Source organism: Ammospiza caudacuta, chromosome 12 (assembly GCF_027887145.1).
Source record: "Ammospiza caudacuta isolate bAmmCau1 chromosome 12, bAmmCau1.pri, whole genome shotgun sequence".
NCBI classification, from domain to species: domain Eukaryota; kingdom Metazoa; phylum Chordata; class Aves; order Passeriformes; family Passerellidae; genus Ammospiza; species Ammospiza caudacuta.
In genome coordinates this window covers 21266965-21285592 of record NC_080604.1, presented here as the reverse complement: position 1 = coordinate 21285592, position 18628 = coordinate 21266965, and the positions used below count along the sequence as shown (strand labels likewise).

The window sequence follows — 18628 nt, the reverse complement described above, 5'->3', positions numbered from 1 at the left end:
TCAAAGGGAAAGGACTGTTTTGCCCTGGTGGAAGGAGGCAGCTGGTTTAGATACCAGAGAGCAAAGAAAAAGCTCTCAGTAAAATTTAGGAACAAGCTGAAAATGCAGACTTTGGGGGGAATGATAATTTATAACATGCAGCAGTTCTGAGCCTTGCAGGAGCCACCAGTTCTCTCCAGAAAATCCCCTCCTCTAACACCCCCAGCTAACAGAGGGGTAAAGAATTCCACAATATCTCAATGTTCTCAATTTCCTTCTAACTGGAAGAATGTGTAACCAGGTTTAATTAATTTAAATGGGATTATATAAGGGTGATTATAAAGGTCCAGGTTTAACTTTAAACCTTCCCTTGGTGATGGACACTGACTCTCTGTGCTGTGCTTCTGCCTGGCTTTGGCTGCTCATTTCCATTCTTAATTAACAATTATGAGACTTCTGGAGCTCAGATTATGGGCCAGCACCATGAGCTGAAGGGAGAAGTACATGGATCTTTATTTTAGAAGTCTTTTTGAGGGTTGAACTCTAACTGGCATCATGTGAGCACACACAGTGCTGCCAGAGGTCACAGCTCCAATATAAACTACTGAAAATGTGAGAAACAACCCCACAAATGCAAAAAATCAGAGGACAGGCAAGGCCTGGATATTAGAGACAGAATAAATGATCCAAGTTTTTTAAAGGAAAAATAAAAAAAGAAATATTCTCCAGTTCTGCAGGTGGATCTTGGCTAATTTGTGGCCTGTTGTTAATGATGGATGCCTTCACAGCTTGCTGGGAGACAGCCTCAAAGACAAAGTGACTCAAACAACAAAATCCAACAGAATATATGGATGCTGCTGAAGCTGCAATTTGTTTGGGATGTCACACTCCCAGATTTCTTGGTTTGGGATGTCACACTCCCAGATTTCTTGCAGAGCTCACAGATTTCTGGAAGCAGTCCCACACGTGCCCCACGAGGGGGTTCCAGAGCAGTCCTGGAGCTGGAGGGGAGCTGCTGCAGGGCAGGGAGCAGCTCTCAGTGCTCCCAGATGGAGGCCCTGAGCCCAGCAGGAAGGATCCAGGGCAGGAGCAGCTCTCAGTGCTCCCAGATGGAGGCCCTGAGCCCAGCAGGAAGGATCCAGGGCAGGAGCAGCTCTCAGTGCTCCCCGATGGAGGCCCTGAGCCCAGCAGGAAGGATCTGCCTCATCTCACATCTCACAGGGTCCCTGCTGGTCATTCCCAGCACTGCCCACTGAGCATTCTGCAGCATGCAGCCTTCAGCTGAACAACAACAAAAATATTCAACAAATGAACTAAAAGGTTTACTGGGGGACGTGGTGGCACTCTATGAATGAAAATATAATTCTGAGGGATTTCCCAGCTGAGGGAAAATCAGTGCTTGAGAGCACCTGTGTTCAGACATTTTAGCATCACAGGGATGGAAGGGACTTGTCAACCTGTCAGCCAGTCTACTTGCCAAAAAAGGATGAATTCTACTTTACAATTATTCAGAAATCCATCTTTAACTTGTTCTTGAACATCTGCATCCCCACAGATGCCATAACTCCACAGAATCTTTACGGTTGGAAAAGACCTTTACAATCCAACCTTCACAATGTCCAACCTTGCTGCATTCCCCAGCCTTACCCCCCCCTGCTCTCCTCAGCTGAGTCCTCCCTGAATCCTGAACTTGTTTTAACAAACAAGTTGTGCATTTGCTGGTAGATAAAACTAGTACCAGGAGACAAAAGAAGTAATGGGAAGTATTTTAGCGATTGATGAATGGAAAAAGAGATTTGCTTTGACAAACTTTTGGTTTGCTGATAAACAAAATTAGACATTGAAAGTTGAAAGAAACAATGGGGAAGAGTAATTCTCACAGAATTTAAGAGTTTAAAATTAAAAGGGAGGGTTATATTACACATTAGAGGGACATTTTCAGTATCAGGTGTATTGAGGAGTTTGTATTTTTTAAGTCTTTTAGTTAATGGGGAAAGAGAGAAGGGAAATGCAGCCAGGACATTGGGATAAGAAGGAGGCTGCATCTTCCAAAAACCGGAAAGATTTCAGGGGATGTTTTATGGCTTCTCTCTTTACTGGAAGCAAACCTCAGCGCTCCGCCCCACGTGGAGCAGCACTGACCCACCTCGCAGTTTCTTCTGCCAGTTCATCTCGTTGAAGAGGTCCTCAGACTTGAGGAAGAAGTCGTTGATCTTGCTGCCCTGCTCGTCCCTCTCGGTGGTGTAGTAGATGCGCAGCTTGGACTCCTTGGTGAGGAACTCGCAGATGCTGGGCACGGGGAACACGATCTGCTCCATGGTGCGGTCCGACCTGACAATCTGCACAGCAGCCTCGTCAGTCCTTCTAAACGCTCTTATCTCTTGGTTTTCTGCTTGTTTTGCTCCCCCTTTCAAACCAGCTACGGACACATTGCCAAGGAACAGCAGCTTGACACAGATTGCATTTAATTTACCTTTCAGAGCAGGTCTACGTTTAGCTCCAGAACTGTAATTTTTATGCTGTGGTCTTATCCTGGCAGTACTGGTCTTAGCTGGGATTTCCAAGGAGCCCAGAGAATCCCACATCAAAGCTGGGATGGAGTTCAGAGCAATATGGTGGCCCAATTCAAGAATGTTGGCAAATTTGAGCCAAATTTGGGCAAGTACAAGGAATAACAGTTATATGTGTATTGCTTACTACAGAATTTTGGGAAGTCACAGAACCCCATGGACTGGTTTGGGTTGGAAGGACGTTAAAGCCCATCCAGTGCCACCCCTGCCATGGGCAAGGACACCTTCCAGCATCCCAGGCTGCTCCAAGCCCTGTCCAACCTGGCCTGGGACACTTCCAGGGATAGGGCAGCCCCAGCTCCTCCAGGAAATCTCTGTATCTGTGAACATTTTACTTTTATAGAGCTCTTAGATGGCACACGAGGCCAAACTGTCATTTGAATCCAGGAAGAGTGGCAAAAAGCTATCACAAACTTTCTGGATTCAGCAACAGCACCGGCCAAAATGTAACAGAAGCGAAGCCACACTTGCTGCTGCCAAGAGAGCTGTGCTCAGCTCCATCCCCGAGCCCACACATGACAGCTCAGGAATAGCTGCCACTGCCAGGGAATTAAATAAATAACTCTCCCTGCATGCTCTCTAGCACAGACAACAGTCCACACACACACAGGCAGGCAGAGCACATGAACAGTGTCCTGGGGCTGCCCTCCCTGTGGCTCAGCCCTGGGGTTCCCTACCTCGATCTGTGCCGTGTGCTTGGCGTAGAACTCCAGCGCCTCGTCCCCCTCGATCTGACCCCCCGGCTTCAGCATGTTCTGCAGCTCTTTGTTGTGACGAGCCAACTAAAATAAAGGAATGCACAGGGAGTGGGAGACACCAGATGTCTCTCTGTGATATTAAATTCCTGATTTTTTGGCATAAAAAAAGAAATAGTACGCAGTCAGCTGCTAGGAAAGGGCAAAGTTGACAGAAGGCTTGTTCTGTTCCAACCAGACACCCTGCAGCTCTATTTTGGGAGCAAGTCAGAATGATTCAAATATGTATTTCTTTAATGCCAGTGTTGTACTCCTCTTTTCCCCATCCTCTCCCACCCTTTGCCTGGAATCTTCCTGATCACACAGAAATTCACATTCACTCTGTCCTTCTACATCACCCCAACTCAAAGGTGTGCTCATCACCCAAAGATGCAGGCAGGGACAAAGAAAATCTGCATCAACTAAGCAGCAGATGTACAGAGCACTGCTCCAAAATGCTGCTGGATGCTCCAAATTCATCCTGCAGCACAGTGAGGGTCTGTCTGCTCAGATGCTGGAGGAACAAGAAGTCTCTAATGCAGTGACATGTAGCACCAATACATTAAGTAGATACAGTTTTCTCCCCTTTGGTTTTTTGCCTTTCAAACACATTGTATCAATACAATGGCTCTGCTTGGCTCCAGCAGAGACAGAATGTGGCAAGGACCGAGATTTCTGATTACACTTTAATTGATCTGTGAGTAGAATTTCTTTGGGAGTATAAAGTAACCTTTGATCCAGCTGAAAAATAATACACTGCTGCTCAGTGCTGCCAAGAATTGAGCCATGTGTCCTCAGGAGCTCAGTCCAGAGCCTGTCTGCTTCCCACGATAAAAGAAAATTCCCAACATTTTCTTGTATTACACTATTTTTGTTTCTAATTAAAATTAGGGTTTGCTGTGATAACAGGGGAATGCGCAGTGAGTCTGCCTCAGTGATGAGCCATGAAAACAGTTGCAGGGAAAAGCAGAGTGGCTTTTCCCAGTTTGGGGTTTGTGACGGAACTCTACCTGATGGGCCAGGATGTAAATGTTGTGTCCCACGTTCCTCGGGGATGCAGCCACATCCTCCCCGTTCTCTCCATCCTCAAACTCCACCTCTCCCTGCAGATAGGCCTTCTTGATCACTTCCACCTGGAAAGGGAGACAGGCAAGGAGAGGAGGCTCGGGCAAAGGGTGGAAGCTGCTGAGGGCAGCACTCCCACACAAGGGAATGGAGCAGAGCAGGGACACCCAAAGGGAGCTCAGTGGACAGGGCAGGATAAACTGAACTCAGCCTCAGCCCAGCTCACTGGCTTAGGAACTGAACCTCACATTTCCCTGAAGGTGACACGTTCCAGGCCATCCTCTCTGCACCTGCATCATGTTCTGAGCCCCAACACAGCCCTGAGCACTGGGATGAGTCAATGGTGCTTGGGCTGTGCTTTGGATCTCCTGCTTGTGTTTCACCAGCCCCAGAACCCTGCCAGGCTCACTGGACAGCTCTGGGGCCACAAGGGACTGTCACTTCTCTGTCTCCCGTGCAAATGAAGAGCCAGGAGCTGGGGAGGGGTCCCGGGACTCACCAGCTCCTTGGGCCTCATGTTGTAGAGGATCCTCTCTGCATTCTCACTGTCGTGCCTGCTCTCCATGATGGCCAGGAGCAGCTTGGAAGCGTTGTTCTGAGGGCAGGGAAAAGCAATGCAATCACTGCCAGGAGCCACAACATGAGGGTACCCAGCCTGAGTGGCACCACTGCGATGCCAGAGGGCTGCAGGGTCCCACAGGAGCAGCCACTGCAGGCACAGTGTGCCAGGGCTCTCACAGCCTCGCCTCACCATCCCTCTCCTCTCATTATTGACCTACACAACTTAACAGGTAATTTTAGCAGCTTATTCCCCCAATCCTACTCACTGAAAGACATCAAATTAACCCCGGCCAAGGTTTAAATTTCTAAAAATGCTGCTGTTTTCATGCTCGTGTTGTTTTGTTTTGATTTAAGGATGCTGCAGCATCACCACAAGCTCTGAGCTCCCAAATGGTGCAGCTCAGCTGGGCTGAAGATGCTGCTGATTAAATCAAGGGACAGCCAGGGCTGAAGACACAGATGTGCTTTGCTGCTTTTAACTGAAATCACTCTGCAGTCTGCTCACGCCAAGGAACACAGGGAGGAAATGGGAAACTACCACAAGGCACCAGACTACTTTAATATGAACAATTAAGATTAAAATCCATCATGCCTGACAATAAAACCCAATAAAAGTATTTAATTTTGAAGTATAACGCTAATCGAGTCTAAAAGCATTTTTTATTTACAATAATAAAAAACCCACATTACCCATAATAATGGTGTGAGTCGGCAACGGAAAACAAGGAGACACTGCAGTGTCAGGCAGGGCAATAAGTCAGAAAGGAAATATTTCTCAAGCACAGGCTGAAGCAAGAGTGCTCTGGGACTGCTGTTGCTAGAGGGGAACCTGCCCCTGTGTTTTTGTGTTTTGAAACCAGCAGCAGGGCTAATTATTTCAGCATTAATATGGACAGCCATAAAGAATAGTTGATTTAATGTCAACCTATTAAACAACACCAATAAAGTGTTGGGAAAGTGGTTGCAACGTGAGAAATTTCACTTCCACTGTCCACATAAAAGCTCAGCAGCAACAGAAGAGTTTTCATCAGCTTTAGATTTTTTACAGGAAGTGATTTTAGGATTCCTCAGCATATTCCGACTGCCTGCATCCCCCATCTGAGAACTGGTGGCTCCACGTCATCATTTAAAAGATGAAATACCTGTGACAAACAATCTTTGGGCACTGCCTGCAGCTCACTGATGTGTATCATTTTTGTGCACTTGTGAATATTGGTATATAACAAACACCCACATCATTTTAACAGTGAAATCACATTTTATCCCACTGTTAATGTGCCTCACACAGAGCATTCACTTGCCTTCAGCTCCAACACGAGGTCCATCCTCTTCTTTCCCAGAGGGTTGATGTCATTGAGAATTAATGCTGTGATGATGTCAATGCCGTTGGACTCGTGGGTAGCAATGCAGTTCTGTCCAAAGAAAAGTCATCAGCCTTCACTAATTGCCTGCACTACACACACACCCGGGCTGGTGACCCTCAGAGCAGCACAGTCCCCTCTGCCATCACCTCGTGGGCTGGAAAGCTGCACACAGAGCTCCGGCAGGGCAACAACAAAAGATTGAGGGCATTTTGTTCCAAGCTTTTCCTCTCCTCAGCCACGGTCCTGCTGGAGCCCCCGGGCTCAGGAAGCAGGAGGACCACGGCCGATAAATGAAGCATTTCCATGCCAAAGCTGCAGGCTGGAGGAACAGTGCTTGACTGAGATTAGGGAGAGTTTTCTTTATTATAAACGTGCCAATCAACACCTACTTCAGAGCTGTCTACACAAAGAAAGGGAATTTCCATAACCTCCTGCCTACCCTTCAGCCCTGCTCTCAGAATGGTCTGTACCTAAAATGTATAAACAGCAGCTTGCTGGCTTCAAAATCCAGAGAGACATTCCTGTTCTGTCCTCAGAACACCTGAAGGGTTTTATTCCACCGGGTGGAGAGCAGAGGGACACTGACCATTCTCCCTGGCATGCACAGCCTCACACATGAGGAGAGACAAAGGCAGAAAAGCCACAGCCCAGTCTTTCAGGACAATATTATGGTTCAATTAATAAGGAAATGGAGAGAATAATCAGAAACTGCCACAGGTGCCCAGAGCAGCTGTGGTGCCCCTGGATCCCTGGCAGTGCCCAAGGCCAGGCTGGACACTGGGGCTGGAGCACCTGGGACAGTGGGAGGGGTCCCTGCCATGGCTGGGGTGGCACTGGGGGGGATTTAAGGTCCTCCCAATCCAACCCATTCTGGGATTATATGAAGTACAGCAATTGCCCACTCTCCCTGTCCAGTCTAATGAAACAGATCTTAGCAAAGCAGAAATAATTCTACTGCTCTGAGTGCTTCAACGCCTCAGAGGGGGCCCTGAGAAAGACAAGTTGATTATGAAGAGTTTATAAACAAAAAAAATCCTCCAGCCTGGGGGGGGGAAATAAAGTGGTCAGTGTTGTGAGACAGCAGCAGGCCAGCAGAGCTGGGCCCCAGGGAGAAGGGGGATGCATTTCCCAGCTCTGGGTTCATTACCTGGTTCTCGTGGCAGGGCCCCTGGCAGTACTCAGTCAGACTTTCCAGCGTCTGGTTGATCAGTGCCACGTTTTTCTCATTGATATACAGACCCAGCAGCCCAAGCCCCCCAGTTGTGCTCCCACAGATGCAGTCCAGGAACTGCAGTGTCTCACACACCAGGTTGTAGTTGGTCTTGTTGTTCTGGCAGCGTAGGAAATTCTGTGGGGAGAGAGTCAAAGCCATGAGGGAGGGGAAAAACCATGCAAAGTGCTGTTTAGCTGATAGTATTTATTAGGTTCATCCATCCCCAGTTCCACTGCATGGTGGGTTGCTCTGGCTCATTGTACAAGCAGTTTTAGCCTCTTTCCAGGGCTTATTTGCAACGTGCTGCTCTCCTGAGCAGCTTGCTGGGCTCATGCTGTGCAGCAGAGAACAGAGTGCATCCCCTAAACAGAGAGATGCATTAGAGCCTGACACACCCAGCACAGAACAGGCACTCTGGGAAGCTCTCTGCAGCCTGGAAGCCTCACCCCACCTGCTGCACTTCCCTGAGCATCACTGCAGGCTCCCTCCTTCCCCCAGAGCTCTCTGGAGTCCCTGGCTGGGGCCTCACAGCAGCTCCACCTGCACAGAGGGACCCGAGTGCACACCTTGAAGGAAGGTGCCTTAAGATGGAATTCTCTCCACTGCATTTCTTTCCATGTAATTATTGTGATTCCTGCTTGAAGCTGCTGACTGGGAGCAGCTCCTCTAATGAAAAGCCAGATTTGCCACTGTGGATTTAACAGCTTTCTGCTGTTATTTCTCCTGTATTCCAAATGAAGAAAAGCACCAAACCCACCCCAAACTGAAGGACAACTAATGAAAACCAATCTCCCAGTGATTCAGATGCTGTTTGCCACTGCATTCCCAGCAGTGCTGCAAAGATTAGCAGCCACTACCACTTGCTTTTCCCTCAAGTTTCAGCAGGAAAACTCTTATTTAGCTTAATTCTAGCAGGTAACAACAACTCCAGGGTGAAAAAGCCCTCAGAGGAACAGGAGCCATGGAGTATGGAAGCAGCAGGGTCTTTCCTGCCAGCCCAGAGAGCAGCACTGTCCCTGGCTGTCTCTGCCTGAGTCAGACTAATGAGTCTTTTAAGGCAAACAGAGAGAGAAATTGCAGATTCAATGGAAGGCGAAGCTAAAAAAGGAAAACGCTGTCTATGAATGCAGACTAAAGGTGACAGTGATTCAGCACATTTCAGCTGATTGCTCATTTAGTATCCTGACTTCTGATTAACTTGTCAGAATGTAAAAAAGGTTGATCCTACAGAAATTGGAGCTCGTGCCTTCCCTCCAGGAAAAAAGGGAAAATGAAAAGATAACACCCAAAGTGAGGAGGTAAAAATCAGCTCCCTGGCTGCAGCACGGCATTTATTCTGATTGCAGCTAAGCCTGTACCTGAGCTGCTTGACCCACAGTCAGCAAGGAGAGAAGAGGAATGAGGCACGAGATGTTGCTAGGCTGAAACAAGGGGAAGGAAAAAATTGTAGAAAATAAACTCCTGGTGCACTGTGAGAAACAGCCCCAGGGAGTGCCTGCTGCTGTCTCAGCCAGGACAGAGTGAACTCCTCATTTTCAGTCCCCCAGAGCACCTCAGGGTGGGAACACAGCTCTGCAGTGCTGAGTGTGCCAGCCCACCGCTCCCTGTGGGAATGACCCGGGGTGTGCAGTCCCTGCCCCAGGAGCAGCAGCCACGGCAGAGCCAGCCAGAACACCTGGGAAGCACCCACTGCTCACCCCAGCGCTTGCATTCATTGGGGAGGGCACTGCAGCTCCTCCAGCTCCTCCTGGATCCAGAGGATCCAGCCAGAACACCTGGGAAGCACCCACTGCTCACCCCAGCCCTTGCGTTCATTGGGGAGGGCACTGCAGCTCCTCCAGCCCCGTGGAACAGCATCCACATGGAGCAAACTGGGTCTACACTGGGAAGGGAAGGGGAAGGGCTGCCTGATGCAGAGGGCACAGCACTGCAGCTGCCCAAGCACCCAGAGACCTCATCCTCCTCCTCCTCCTCAGCACAGCAGCTCCTCCAGCAGGACTGGCACTGCCTTGCGTTTGCCCATCGGCCTGGAAAGGCTGGGGGTGCCCAGCACACACCTGCACCAGGCAGCTGATCCCAACTCTCTCATTCAAATGTAATGTGCAATTCCTGGAGAGCCCTTCCCTGGGACCTTTAGGCAGCGAGTCCTCTGGCACGACTGCAGGGAGCTCAGTTACACGCACCAGCTGCAGACACCAAGATTCCGGAGGATCAGACACTTGTGCCTTCCCTTTGGGGCCGAGGGAGAAGGACAAACCTCGAGGCAGGCAGGCAGAAAGAGGATTACACTGGAAAAGCCGCTCTACCTTTTTTTCTTTGTTGCTGCTACAAAAAGAAATCCCTTTTTCTCTCAGAGCTGACTACAGCTACCTGCTGTTTGGGAAATGGGATTGCTCAGGCCAAGTTTCTGCCCTGGCTGGGATCCAAGAGCGCTCCTATAGCTGCGGGTGCTGGCCAAAGGCAGCAGCGGATCCTGCGCGTGTGGTTTGGAACCGCGCCACAGAGCGGCACGAGCATCCTCTGACAAAACGCACAAAGGGCTCCTCTCCTTCAGAACCAGAAAAGGCTGACGGATGGAGGTAACCTGGGCGCTCAGAGATGCTCCCAGAAGGGTTCCGTGCAGCTGGGATCCCACTGCTGCCCTGCCGGGGCAGTCCCGCTCAGAGGAAGCGACTTGGCAGCGCTGCAAAGCGCTCACAGGGTCCCACGCTCCTGCCGGCCACGGAACAATGGGCAATCAAGGCAATTATTGCTCTTTCTCAGGGCATTTAGCACATTGTACAGAGCCTCACCGGCTCCTCCATCCCAGCCCGGCAGCACCGAACAAAAATCATCTGAATTAGAGCCCCTTTGTGAGGGGGAACCTGCTCTGGGCTCCCCGAATTCTACAAAAACGTCTCAGGGCAGCACAGGACACCGAGGCTGCCAGGACCTTTGGACACTGCCAGCTCCAACCCCTGTCACGAGGCAGCTGGAGCAGAGCCTGGCCCGTCCTCTCCACATCCCCCATCAGATGTTTGCACACATGGGGAGAGGATCCTGAGCTCCTCTGCAGCCTGACCTCTCCCAGCTCCCCCTGCCTCTCCTTGCCCATCAGATGCTCCAGTCCCGTGGTCACCTCTGAGACTCCCTGCTGGACTCAGAACCCAGGACTGGAGCCAGAATTCCACACGGAGCCAGGGGCATCCAGCTTGTTCAGGTGCACATCCAGCTTGTTTAGATGTTTCCCATCCCAATTTTCCACCAAGGGTAAGACTCCCTTGCTCCAGGCCTCACCAGGGTCTCAGGGACGTAGGGTTGGTGAAGGCCAGTCCTACCAGTAAGGGGCAAACTGAAGATGGCACTGAGCTCCCTGACCTTCTCCATGTCCCCTGTCACCAGGGTCTGTCCCCATCCCACAGCAAACCCATCTCTACCTATCTCCTCCTGTGTGGATACAACCCAGAAATCCTACTCATTGCCCTTCATGTCCCTCAGCAGATTCACTTCCAGCTGAGGCTTTCCTGACATCTTCGCCATGTGTTCAACTCTAGCAAGGCACAAGAACAGATCCAAGAAAATCCAGGAGAACCTGCTTACCGGACAGTTAATCTTGAAGGCTGCTGGAACCAAAGTCCCAATGTCCTCTTCATTTTCCTACATGATTTTTCTTTCTCTCCCCTCTCAAAAGCAAATCAGTAACTTCACAGTACAACACCTGCCTGATTTCAACATATACTTTTTAAAACCCTTTAATGTATGTACCTTTCAAAGACCGCTGGATAACTGGATTTGCTCGTATCAGCCCAGCAAGTTACAAGTACGTTTCTTTGGATTAGTATCAAGACCAAAGAGAATAATTGGTCACATAATCCATTTAAAAAGGCCTGGGGTTAGGGATAATGCTGTGGCAGCAGCAAGTGCACCCTGAGCACAGGTGCCCAGAGCCGGGCGGTACCTGCAGGTCCCGGTTGTGGTTCTCACAGAGCAGCTGCAGGAAGCGCAGGATGGGCTGCATGATGGAGATGACAGCGCTCATCTCCAGCTCATCTTTGCTCTTGTCTGCTGCAGCCTGGGCCCCCTCCCCGGCCGAGTAGTGCTCCTCGGGGTCGGCCTCTCTCCGGTAGGTGTTGTACGCCTTGCGCGTGGCCGCCGACGCCTCCAGCAGCTGGTCCCGCACCTCCTCGGTGATCTGGGTCATGGGCTCCCTCACTGCAACACACCAGCCAGCACACATCCTCCTCAGGGAAGCTGTGTGGAAACCTGTCCCCTGGCAGCTTCACCCGCAGGCCCAGCTGATGAGCAGCAGCTCCTGGTGAGTACGTTTAGTGTAGGTGAGGGGCTCGTGCCACACTCTGCACCTCGTACACCAACCACAGCAGGGTTACACATCTGGGGATTAATTGGTTAGGGCACACACATCTAGCACGAGCAGGAGTTATGGTAAAAGGACCTGCTTCAGAACAAAATTAGGATTTCTTCACTTATTGTTAGAGAAGGCACTGACCACAACCCACAGCCCGGGGTTGTTCCTACAGATCACATTCGGGTAACTTGTCACAAGACAAGGCAGCAGAGTCTCAGCTCAGCTTTCCTCATTCAATAGCACAACCTCACAAATGGATGAAGAGGGGATGAAGCTCTTGAAATCCTGAGCCAAGGCACCACTGATCTCTGAACTTTGTTCTGTGGGATCAGAGATCAGAGCATTATTGCGTCAACTGAAATGACTTCAAAACACACTCGCTGTCAGTTCAGAAGGGGAATGACTGGGGATTACCTCTTTTCCTGTTGGGGACATCTCTGTCCGAGTCTTCATCTTTCTTTTTGTTTCCTAAGTCACTGGTGTTGACTGTGACAGTTGCCTTGATTTCTTGCTGTGCCACTTTCATGCGGTCATAAAAGACCTTGAAGAACTTCTCAGATTTCTTATCTTCTGTCAGTCGGCAGAAGAAGGAATGCTACAAGAGAAAAGGAACAGTATATGTAGCTCCACACACAGTCTGAATCCAGACAATTCCACCTTTCTGCACTGTGTGCTATCCTGCAGGACTGGGAGCTCCATTAGCTGTCAGGAAGCTGCAACTCACAGCAATGGAAACTTGGAGTTTATTGTGAGGCAGCTCCAGTGTCTCAGCTTTCTTAAGTAAGTCCCTCATTAACAACTTCAAATGCAGGTTTAAACAGAAGTGAGGACAATAAATAACACCAGCCTGATACAACTGGGCAGCACACCTCACTCTCAACAAGGGAGATAAGGTAAGTACCAGGAATTAAGGTAAGGAGAAGGGAATTCCCTATAATTTGATTATCAGTGGAGAAACAAAAGGGTATGGGCAAAATATAGAAGAACTGTCTTGCCCTCCCACCCTCAAATCCAAGGGACTGTGACTCACAACAGGCAAAAGCCAATGTTAGTCACAGACCAAAAATGTACAAACAGGACAATGCTGTGAGGGACATCTCGTGCTGAGCTTCCCCTGCCCTGCCTGCAGCAGGCTCCTTAAAACTCCTTGTAGTTCCCACTCCAATATATCTTTAAGTGACAGAAAAACTCAAAGCACTGACTACTTTTAAGAAGGTTTATTACTCTTCTTCTGCACATATGTGCACAGAGACAGAAAGTTCTCCCTAAAATCGAGAAGAATACAAATCATGCACAGGTCAAGAAGGAGCCAACACAGTGAGTGATCAGACAACTCTTGATGAAACCAATATGCTGTTACATAAATCAGGACCAGAGCTTAAACACGACTGAAGGATGAACTTGTAAGTGGGTCACCTTATGCAGAGCATTATGAAATTAGTTAGCATTCTGCAGCGGCTCGCCATCCAACAGCTTTACATGATGAATAGGAATGAAGGCTGATTTATTGAAAAAACAAATTAAAATGGGAACAGCAATATATCCTGCCCGCTCTGCTGTGGAGCACACGGGGCCGTGGCTGCTGCTGCCTTTGATCACTGCAGCAGCTGCACGGAGAACACACGGAGTGACTTTGAACACTCCCAGAGCTGTGCCTTTGATTACAGCCTGAGCAGCAGCGTGGCTATTTAAAGAACGTGGTCAATATTCAGGAGATACCCCTCCCACCACTGCAATACCTCCCACCTGCCCTTAGCACCTCAGGTAAACTCTGAAGATTGTGTTTATTTCTGGTGATGAACAGAGAGGAGCGCAAGGAGAATAACCCAGGAGAGACATCCCAAACCCAGTCACAGCAGTACCCCCTCCTGACACCCACCAGAGAGCCCTGCAGGACTCTGTGCCCTCAGCCCAAACACTGCTGGGCCTGTGATGGGCCCAGGGTGATCTGGGTGCCCAGTTCATTTATTAGCATCGGTACAGTAAAAATAAAACATCCAATCCAAGAGTTTGTATCAACAATTTGAATGTTTTCTCACAGTGTTTTCCCATAGCTTTAAACTGAATGAGGGCTGACTTAGATTAGGTATATTCAAGAAATCCTTCCCTGTGAAGGGGGCGAGGCTGACCAACAACCCCTCAAAAACTGGGGGTTGAGGCAGCCAAGCCTGAACTAACTCCGTGACTTGGTGCCTGCAAGGACAGAGAGAGGAAGAGTTCGTCTCCAAGGAGCATCTTGGAAATTTCACTCTACAAAGATTACAATAATAACAACAACAATAATTTACAGATAGACCAGCAGAAACCACAGGCTCTCAAAAGCCCAAACACTCTGAAAAATTTGGCTGTCAGGAAGTGATGGCCATGACCTGACTGTCACATCTGCAGAGCCCAGACAGGAGGAATTTCCCTGTGATGAAGCTGTGCTGAAGGAAAGCCTTTTTCTAATGAACCACACCAAAGAAATACCTTTTATGAGAGTAATTATTTCTTGCTGACAGACTTGATTTTTGTCGTCTTTTCAAGCTTTTTAACTGAGTTTCCACTGCACTTCAGAGAAAAAACCCCAAATGAAAGGAGCATTTCCAGTAAAGCTTTTTGTGCATGCTGTGCATACACTGAAGGGGTGTCACCAAATGATTGTTTCAGTTTAGGTCAGGATGCCTAACACCTTCACACATATGAATCAACCACATGCCAGCTCCCAAAGATACTGTATTTTAAGAGGTGTGATCTTGCAAGTTGCGCTCGAGCAGGTAACGGGTGGTGATAATTATGACAGAAATCCTAAAATCTTATTTACAGATATAGCCTCCAAGCAGAAAGCGGAGAAATCTCCCTTTTTAAAACGGAAATCGAGTGGCCATTTTAGAGCACCGTCTGCTGGGGTCCTGGCTTGTGTACAGACACCATGGAACCACGGGCTGCTGAAAGAGCAAGCGTGGAGGAACAGCCAACCTCCACACTCCTGCGGGATTTTGAGGAACAGAGCTTTAAACATAGCCCTGGCACTGCAGCATCTGACACCAGCCATCCCTGAGGGCCCACTCACCATCACACTGGGGTCTGGGAGCTCCTAAAACCCGCTGCAGGAGGGAACTGTGTCCCATAAGGAGCCAGCAGGGGCTGTGTCTGGCTGTCCCAGTAGGGAAAAGCTGTCTGAGGGGTGGTGGAGACACAACTCCATGTGGTACTGGAGACATGGGCAGCGGAGGCCAGAGAGGGATTTGTGACAAGGACACAGGGACGCAAGGACAGAGTTAGATGGCATTTTGGGAAGAAATTCTTCCCTGTGAGGGTGGGGAGGCCCTGGCCCAGGGTGCCCAGAGAAGCTGTGGCTGCCCCTGGATCCCTGGAAGTGTCCAAGGCCAGGCTGCAGCACTCTGGGCTAGGGGAAGGTGTCCCTGCCCTTGGCAGGGAATTGGAAGTAGATGATATTTAAGGTCCCTTCCAACCCAAAGCATTCTGGCATTCGCACATTGTGAAACTGCATTTTAATTCAACCTTGCATTGCTAATGTCTGTTAAGCCATCGGCCCTGCACAGGAGCCATGGCAGGGCCACAGCAGCCCAGGAGATTTGCCCCATGGACTCAGGCTCAGCAAAGAGCTTTGCAAGTGCTCCCAACCCAGGGAAGCCCAGCTGATCCCCAGAGCACAGGAACCTCCCAAGCACAGGAGCCACGGCTGGATAATGGGACGGTGATGAATTACACAGCCTCAGGAGGAAACACAGACCCTCCCCACATGAGCAGCATGAGTGTCTGACAGGACAGATACTCACTGTGAGCAAGGACATCACCACAGAGCTCTCCATCCTTTCTAAGGAGGGAGCAACCAACCACCTCCTGCACAGATGCAGTGATGTACAGCACCACAGAGATGCCTGAGCTGGGTTCTCCTTCCCTCCCCTTGAAACACTCACTGATGTTCACTGTTCCAAGGGGATGGAAGGAGAACCCATCAACAAAGCAGCCACACCACTGCTCCTGCTGACATCCAGACTAAAGCACCACAGAGCAGATCAACTGAAAACACCAGCTACCAGGAAACCCGTGAGTAACTTCCTCTCCCCTCCATCACCCAACTCTGTTCCCAAGGGATTCCAGAAGCCTCACGCCCAGCAGGACATCCCCCTTGCACCTCTGCCCCTCCAGTGCATCCCCCTGGGCCAGAGGAGGGCAGTAAGTAAATCCCACCATCACCTATGACTTTATCTCCTGGTGCACAGCACAAGAGGCAAAAGAAGAGCAGCAAATCCAGAGACGGATTTCTCTGGAAAAGAAAAACCAAAGGCCAAGTTCCAATTGCAGGACCTTGACCTGCTACAGCCCTGCCCAACCTGGAGCACCAGGAGCCCCTCAAGCTCCCCCACTGACTCTGTGTTTCATGTGTTTTTTGAGAAAACAATCCTGTCTTTCTTGAGCAAGTGTCAGAGATGATGAACTACATCTCTCTATGGTCTGCTCCAGTGGTTAACAACTGTTAGAAACATGTGGTTAAGCTCTTCTTTATGCCCCTAACTTCCAGTCACTGATGTTTTTTTAAGCCTGTGTCTCTTCTGTAGTTATTCCCAGGAACTTGGTCTCCTCTTCCCTTCTGACTATTTACATACTCTGTGAAATGTTTACCTAACGTTTCGTGCTAAACTGAAAATACCATTTTTGCTTGCTGACTTTTTATTCAGCATTAATATAATTTTCTGTGGTGGGTATTTTTTGGCATGTTCTTAAATATTGCAAATCATTAACAAGCTGGATTGTAGAACCACATTAAAAAAAAATAAATCACTGAAGAATGGGCACATTTCCTGGCATTAACATTTAATTCTAAGACCTTTGACATATATAATATACAAAATTTCTAATGATGAGTGGAAAAGAAGCTCAGCTAACTCCCCAGCAGTTCAGGGGGGTGGGATTATGGAGGCAGGACAACCACAGGGCAGGGACAAATGCTCCTTAACGTGTCTCTCATACCGGCAGTGGGTAACAAATTGGATTTTAGCCAGCAGAACTGACATCTGTCCTGTGGAGAGTGAAACCACACAGCACAGCAGCCTGGCACCTTTGTGTAAGGTGTACAGAGGACACACCCAGGTAACTAATCCACTCTAAATGTAACTAATCCACAGTAAATTTAATGATGAGTGAACTTGTGCCCAGTGCAGGATTGTTAAATGGGAAAAAAACCAAACCAGGCAGCAGCTGAAGGCAGCTGATTTCTAGCTCGTGCCTCTGAAAGCCTTGCCAGTTTGGGCTGTGTGTGCTGCCCCTGTACTGGGAACATCTTTCCCTGCCCTGTCACCTGGCTCTGCCCCCAAGCCAGGACAGTTCTGCCAGCCAAGGACAGGAACAACACTGGTGTTGTTCCTCATGGAACACCGGGGCTGTTCCTCATGGAACACCGGGATTGTTTCTCATGGAACACCGGGGCTGTTCCTCGTGGAACACCGGGGCTGTTCCTCGTGGAACACCGGCATTGTTCCTCGTGGAACACCGGGGCTGTTCCTCGTGGAACACTGGGGCTGTTTCTCATGGAACACCGGGGCTGTTCCTCGTGGAACACCGGGGCTGTTCCTCGTGGAACACCGGGGCTGTTCCTCGTGGAACACTGGTGTTGTTCCTCATGGAACACCGGGGCTGTTCCTCGTGGAACACCAGGGCTGTTCCTCGTGGAACACTGGGATTGTTTCTCGTGGAACACCAGGGCTGTTCCTCCTGGAACACCGGGGCTGTTCCTCCTGGAACACTGGGGCTGTTCCTCGTGGAACACTGGGGCTGTTCCTCATGGAACACCGGGGCTGTTCCTCGTGGAACAGCTTGACGTTCCACCCCAGCCTCGCTCCAGCCTGGGCTGTCTGACTGCTCCTGGGAGAAGCAGCAGTTTAAGCAAAGCCTGGGTTTAGGCAGGCTCTGCTGAGCTGTGCTCCTCCCCAGGAGGGGTGGCCTGGCCTGAGGCAGCCTTGGCTGCAGGAGCCACCCCGAGGTTGCCGTCAGCCCACGGAGCTCTGAGCGTTCCCGGGGCCGCACCCTGCCCTGGATGTTTCATCAGCCACCGAGCCCTGCCAGACCATCCCAACGCATCCCAAAGAATTCCCCAGCAAAACAGGCTTCTGATTACCGAGAAACCAGGGGAAGCGGAGCCCCAGCAAGCACCTCAGCAATTACAGCAAACTGCTTTAGCTGTTGTCTCGTTCCCCGTTTCCCTAACGCCAGTGAGCAGAAAATACCCCGGGAACTTGGAGAGCCAGGGCGATTGCAGAGAGGAAAGTCCCTCCAGAAGGAGGAGAAAGCTCAGTGATCTGGCTTCCACTCAGGACATTTTATTCCAACACTAGAGAGAAATCCTTGCAGGGACCTCAGCTTGCTCGGGTTATCCAGCCAGGCTGCCAGCACCAACTAATGCAAAACTTGTGTGCTACTTCATCTCTGCAGGAAGTTTGCCACCCCCAGACGACTTCTTAGAGCTGGACTACTTCAAACAAGCCACATTTTAAGGGGAACTGCAGTAACACAAGCACTGAATTAAGCACAAGTGCCAACCCTCTACATTCTGCCTAAACATATTGCGAGGGCTTCCACTGCAGAGAATTCCAACCTAACTCTGCTTTTGGTCCCTCCTCATTTATTTATTTTAAATATCACTAATCTCTCTCTCTCTCAATCTCTCGTACGTCCTGGCTCGCTGGAGATCCATCAATTTGGGCATGAGTGATGGATATCATTAGTCTTGCATAGCTTAAGGAAATGGCAGCTGAAATATTTCACACTGAACATACTTCACAGTTTGAAATAAA

General features: G+C 49.7%; 1 protein-coding gene across 1 annotated transcript in view; it reads right to left on the bottom strand.

Moving 5' to 3' along the window:
• Positions 1-18628, bottom strand: part of ITPR1 (inositol 1,4,5-trisphosphate receptor type 1) — a 160408-nt gene that overhangs the window by 29517 nt on the left and 112263 nt on the right. Inside the window, exons 44-51 of the mRNA XM_058813043.1 lie at positions 12246-12426; positions 11424-11677; positions 7421-7621; positions 6211-6321; positions 4848-4943; positions 4294-4416; positions 3227-3331; positions 2126-2318 (exon numbers count right to left, since the gene is read on the bottom strand). Coding sequence (XP_058669026.1) covers positions 2126-2318; positions 3227-3331; positions 4294-4416; positions 4848-4943; positions 6211-6321; positions 7421-7621; positions 11424-11677; positions 12246-12426 — 1264 coding nt within the window. The remainder of the gene's footprint in view (positions 1-2125; positions 2319-3226; positions 3332-4293; positions 4417-4847; positions 4944-6210; positions 6322-7420; positions 7622-11423; positions 11678-12245; positions 12427-18628) is intronic.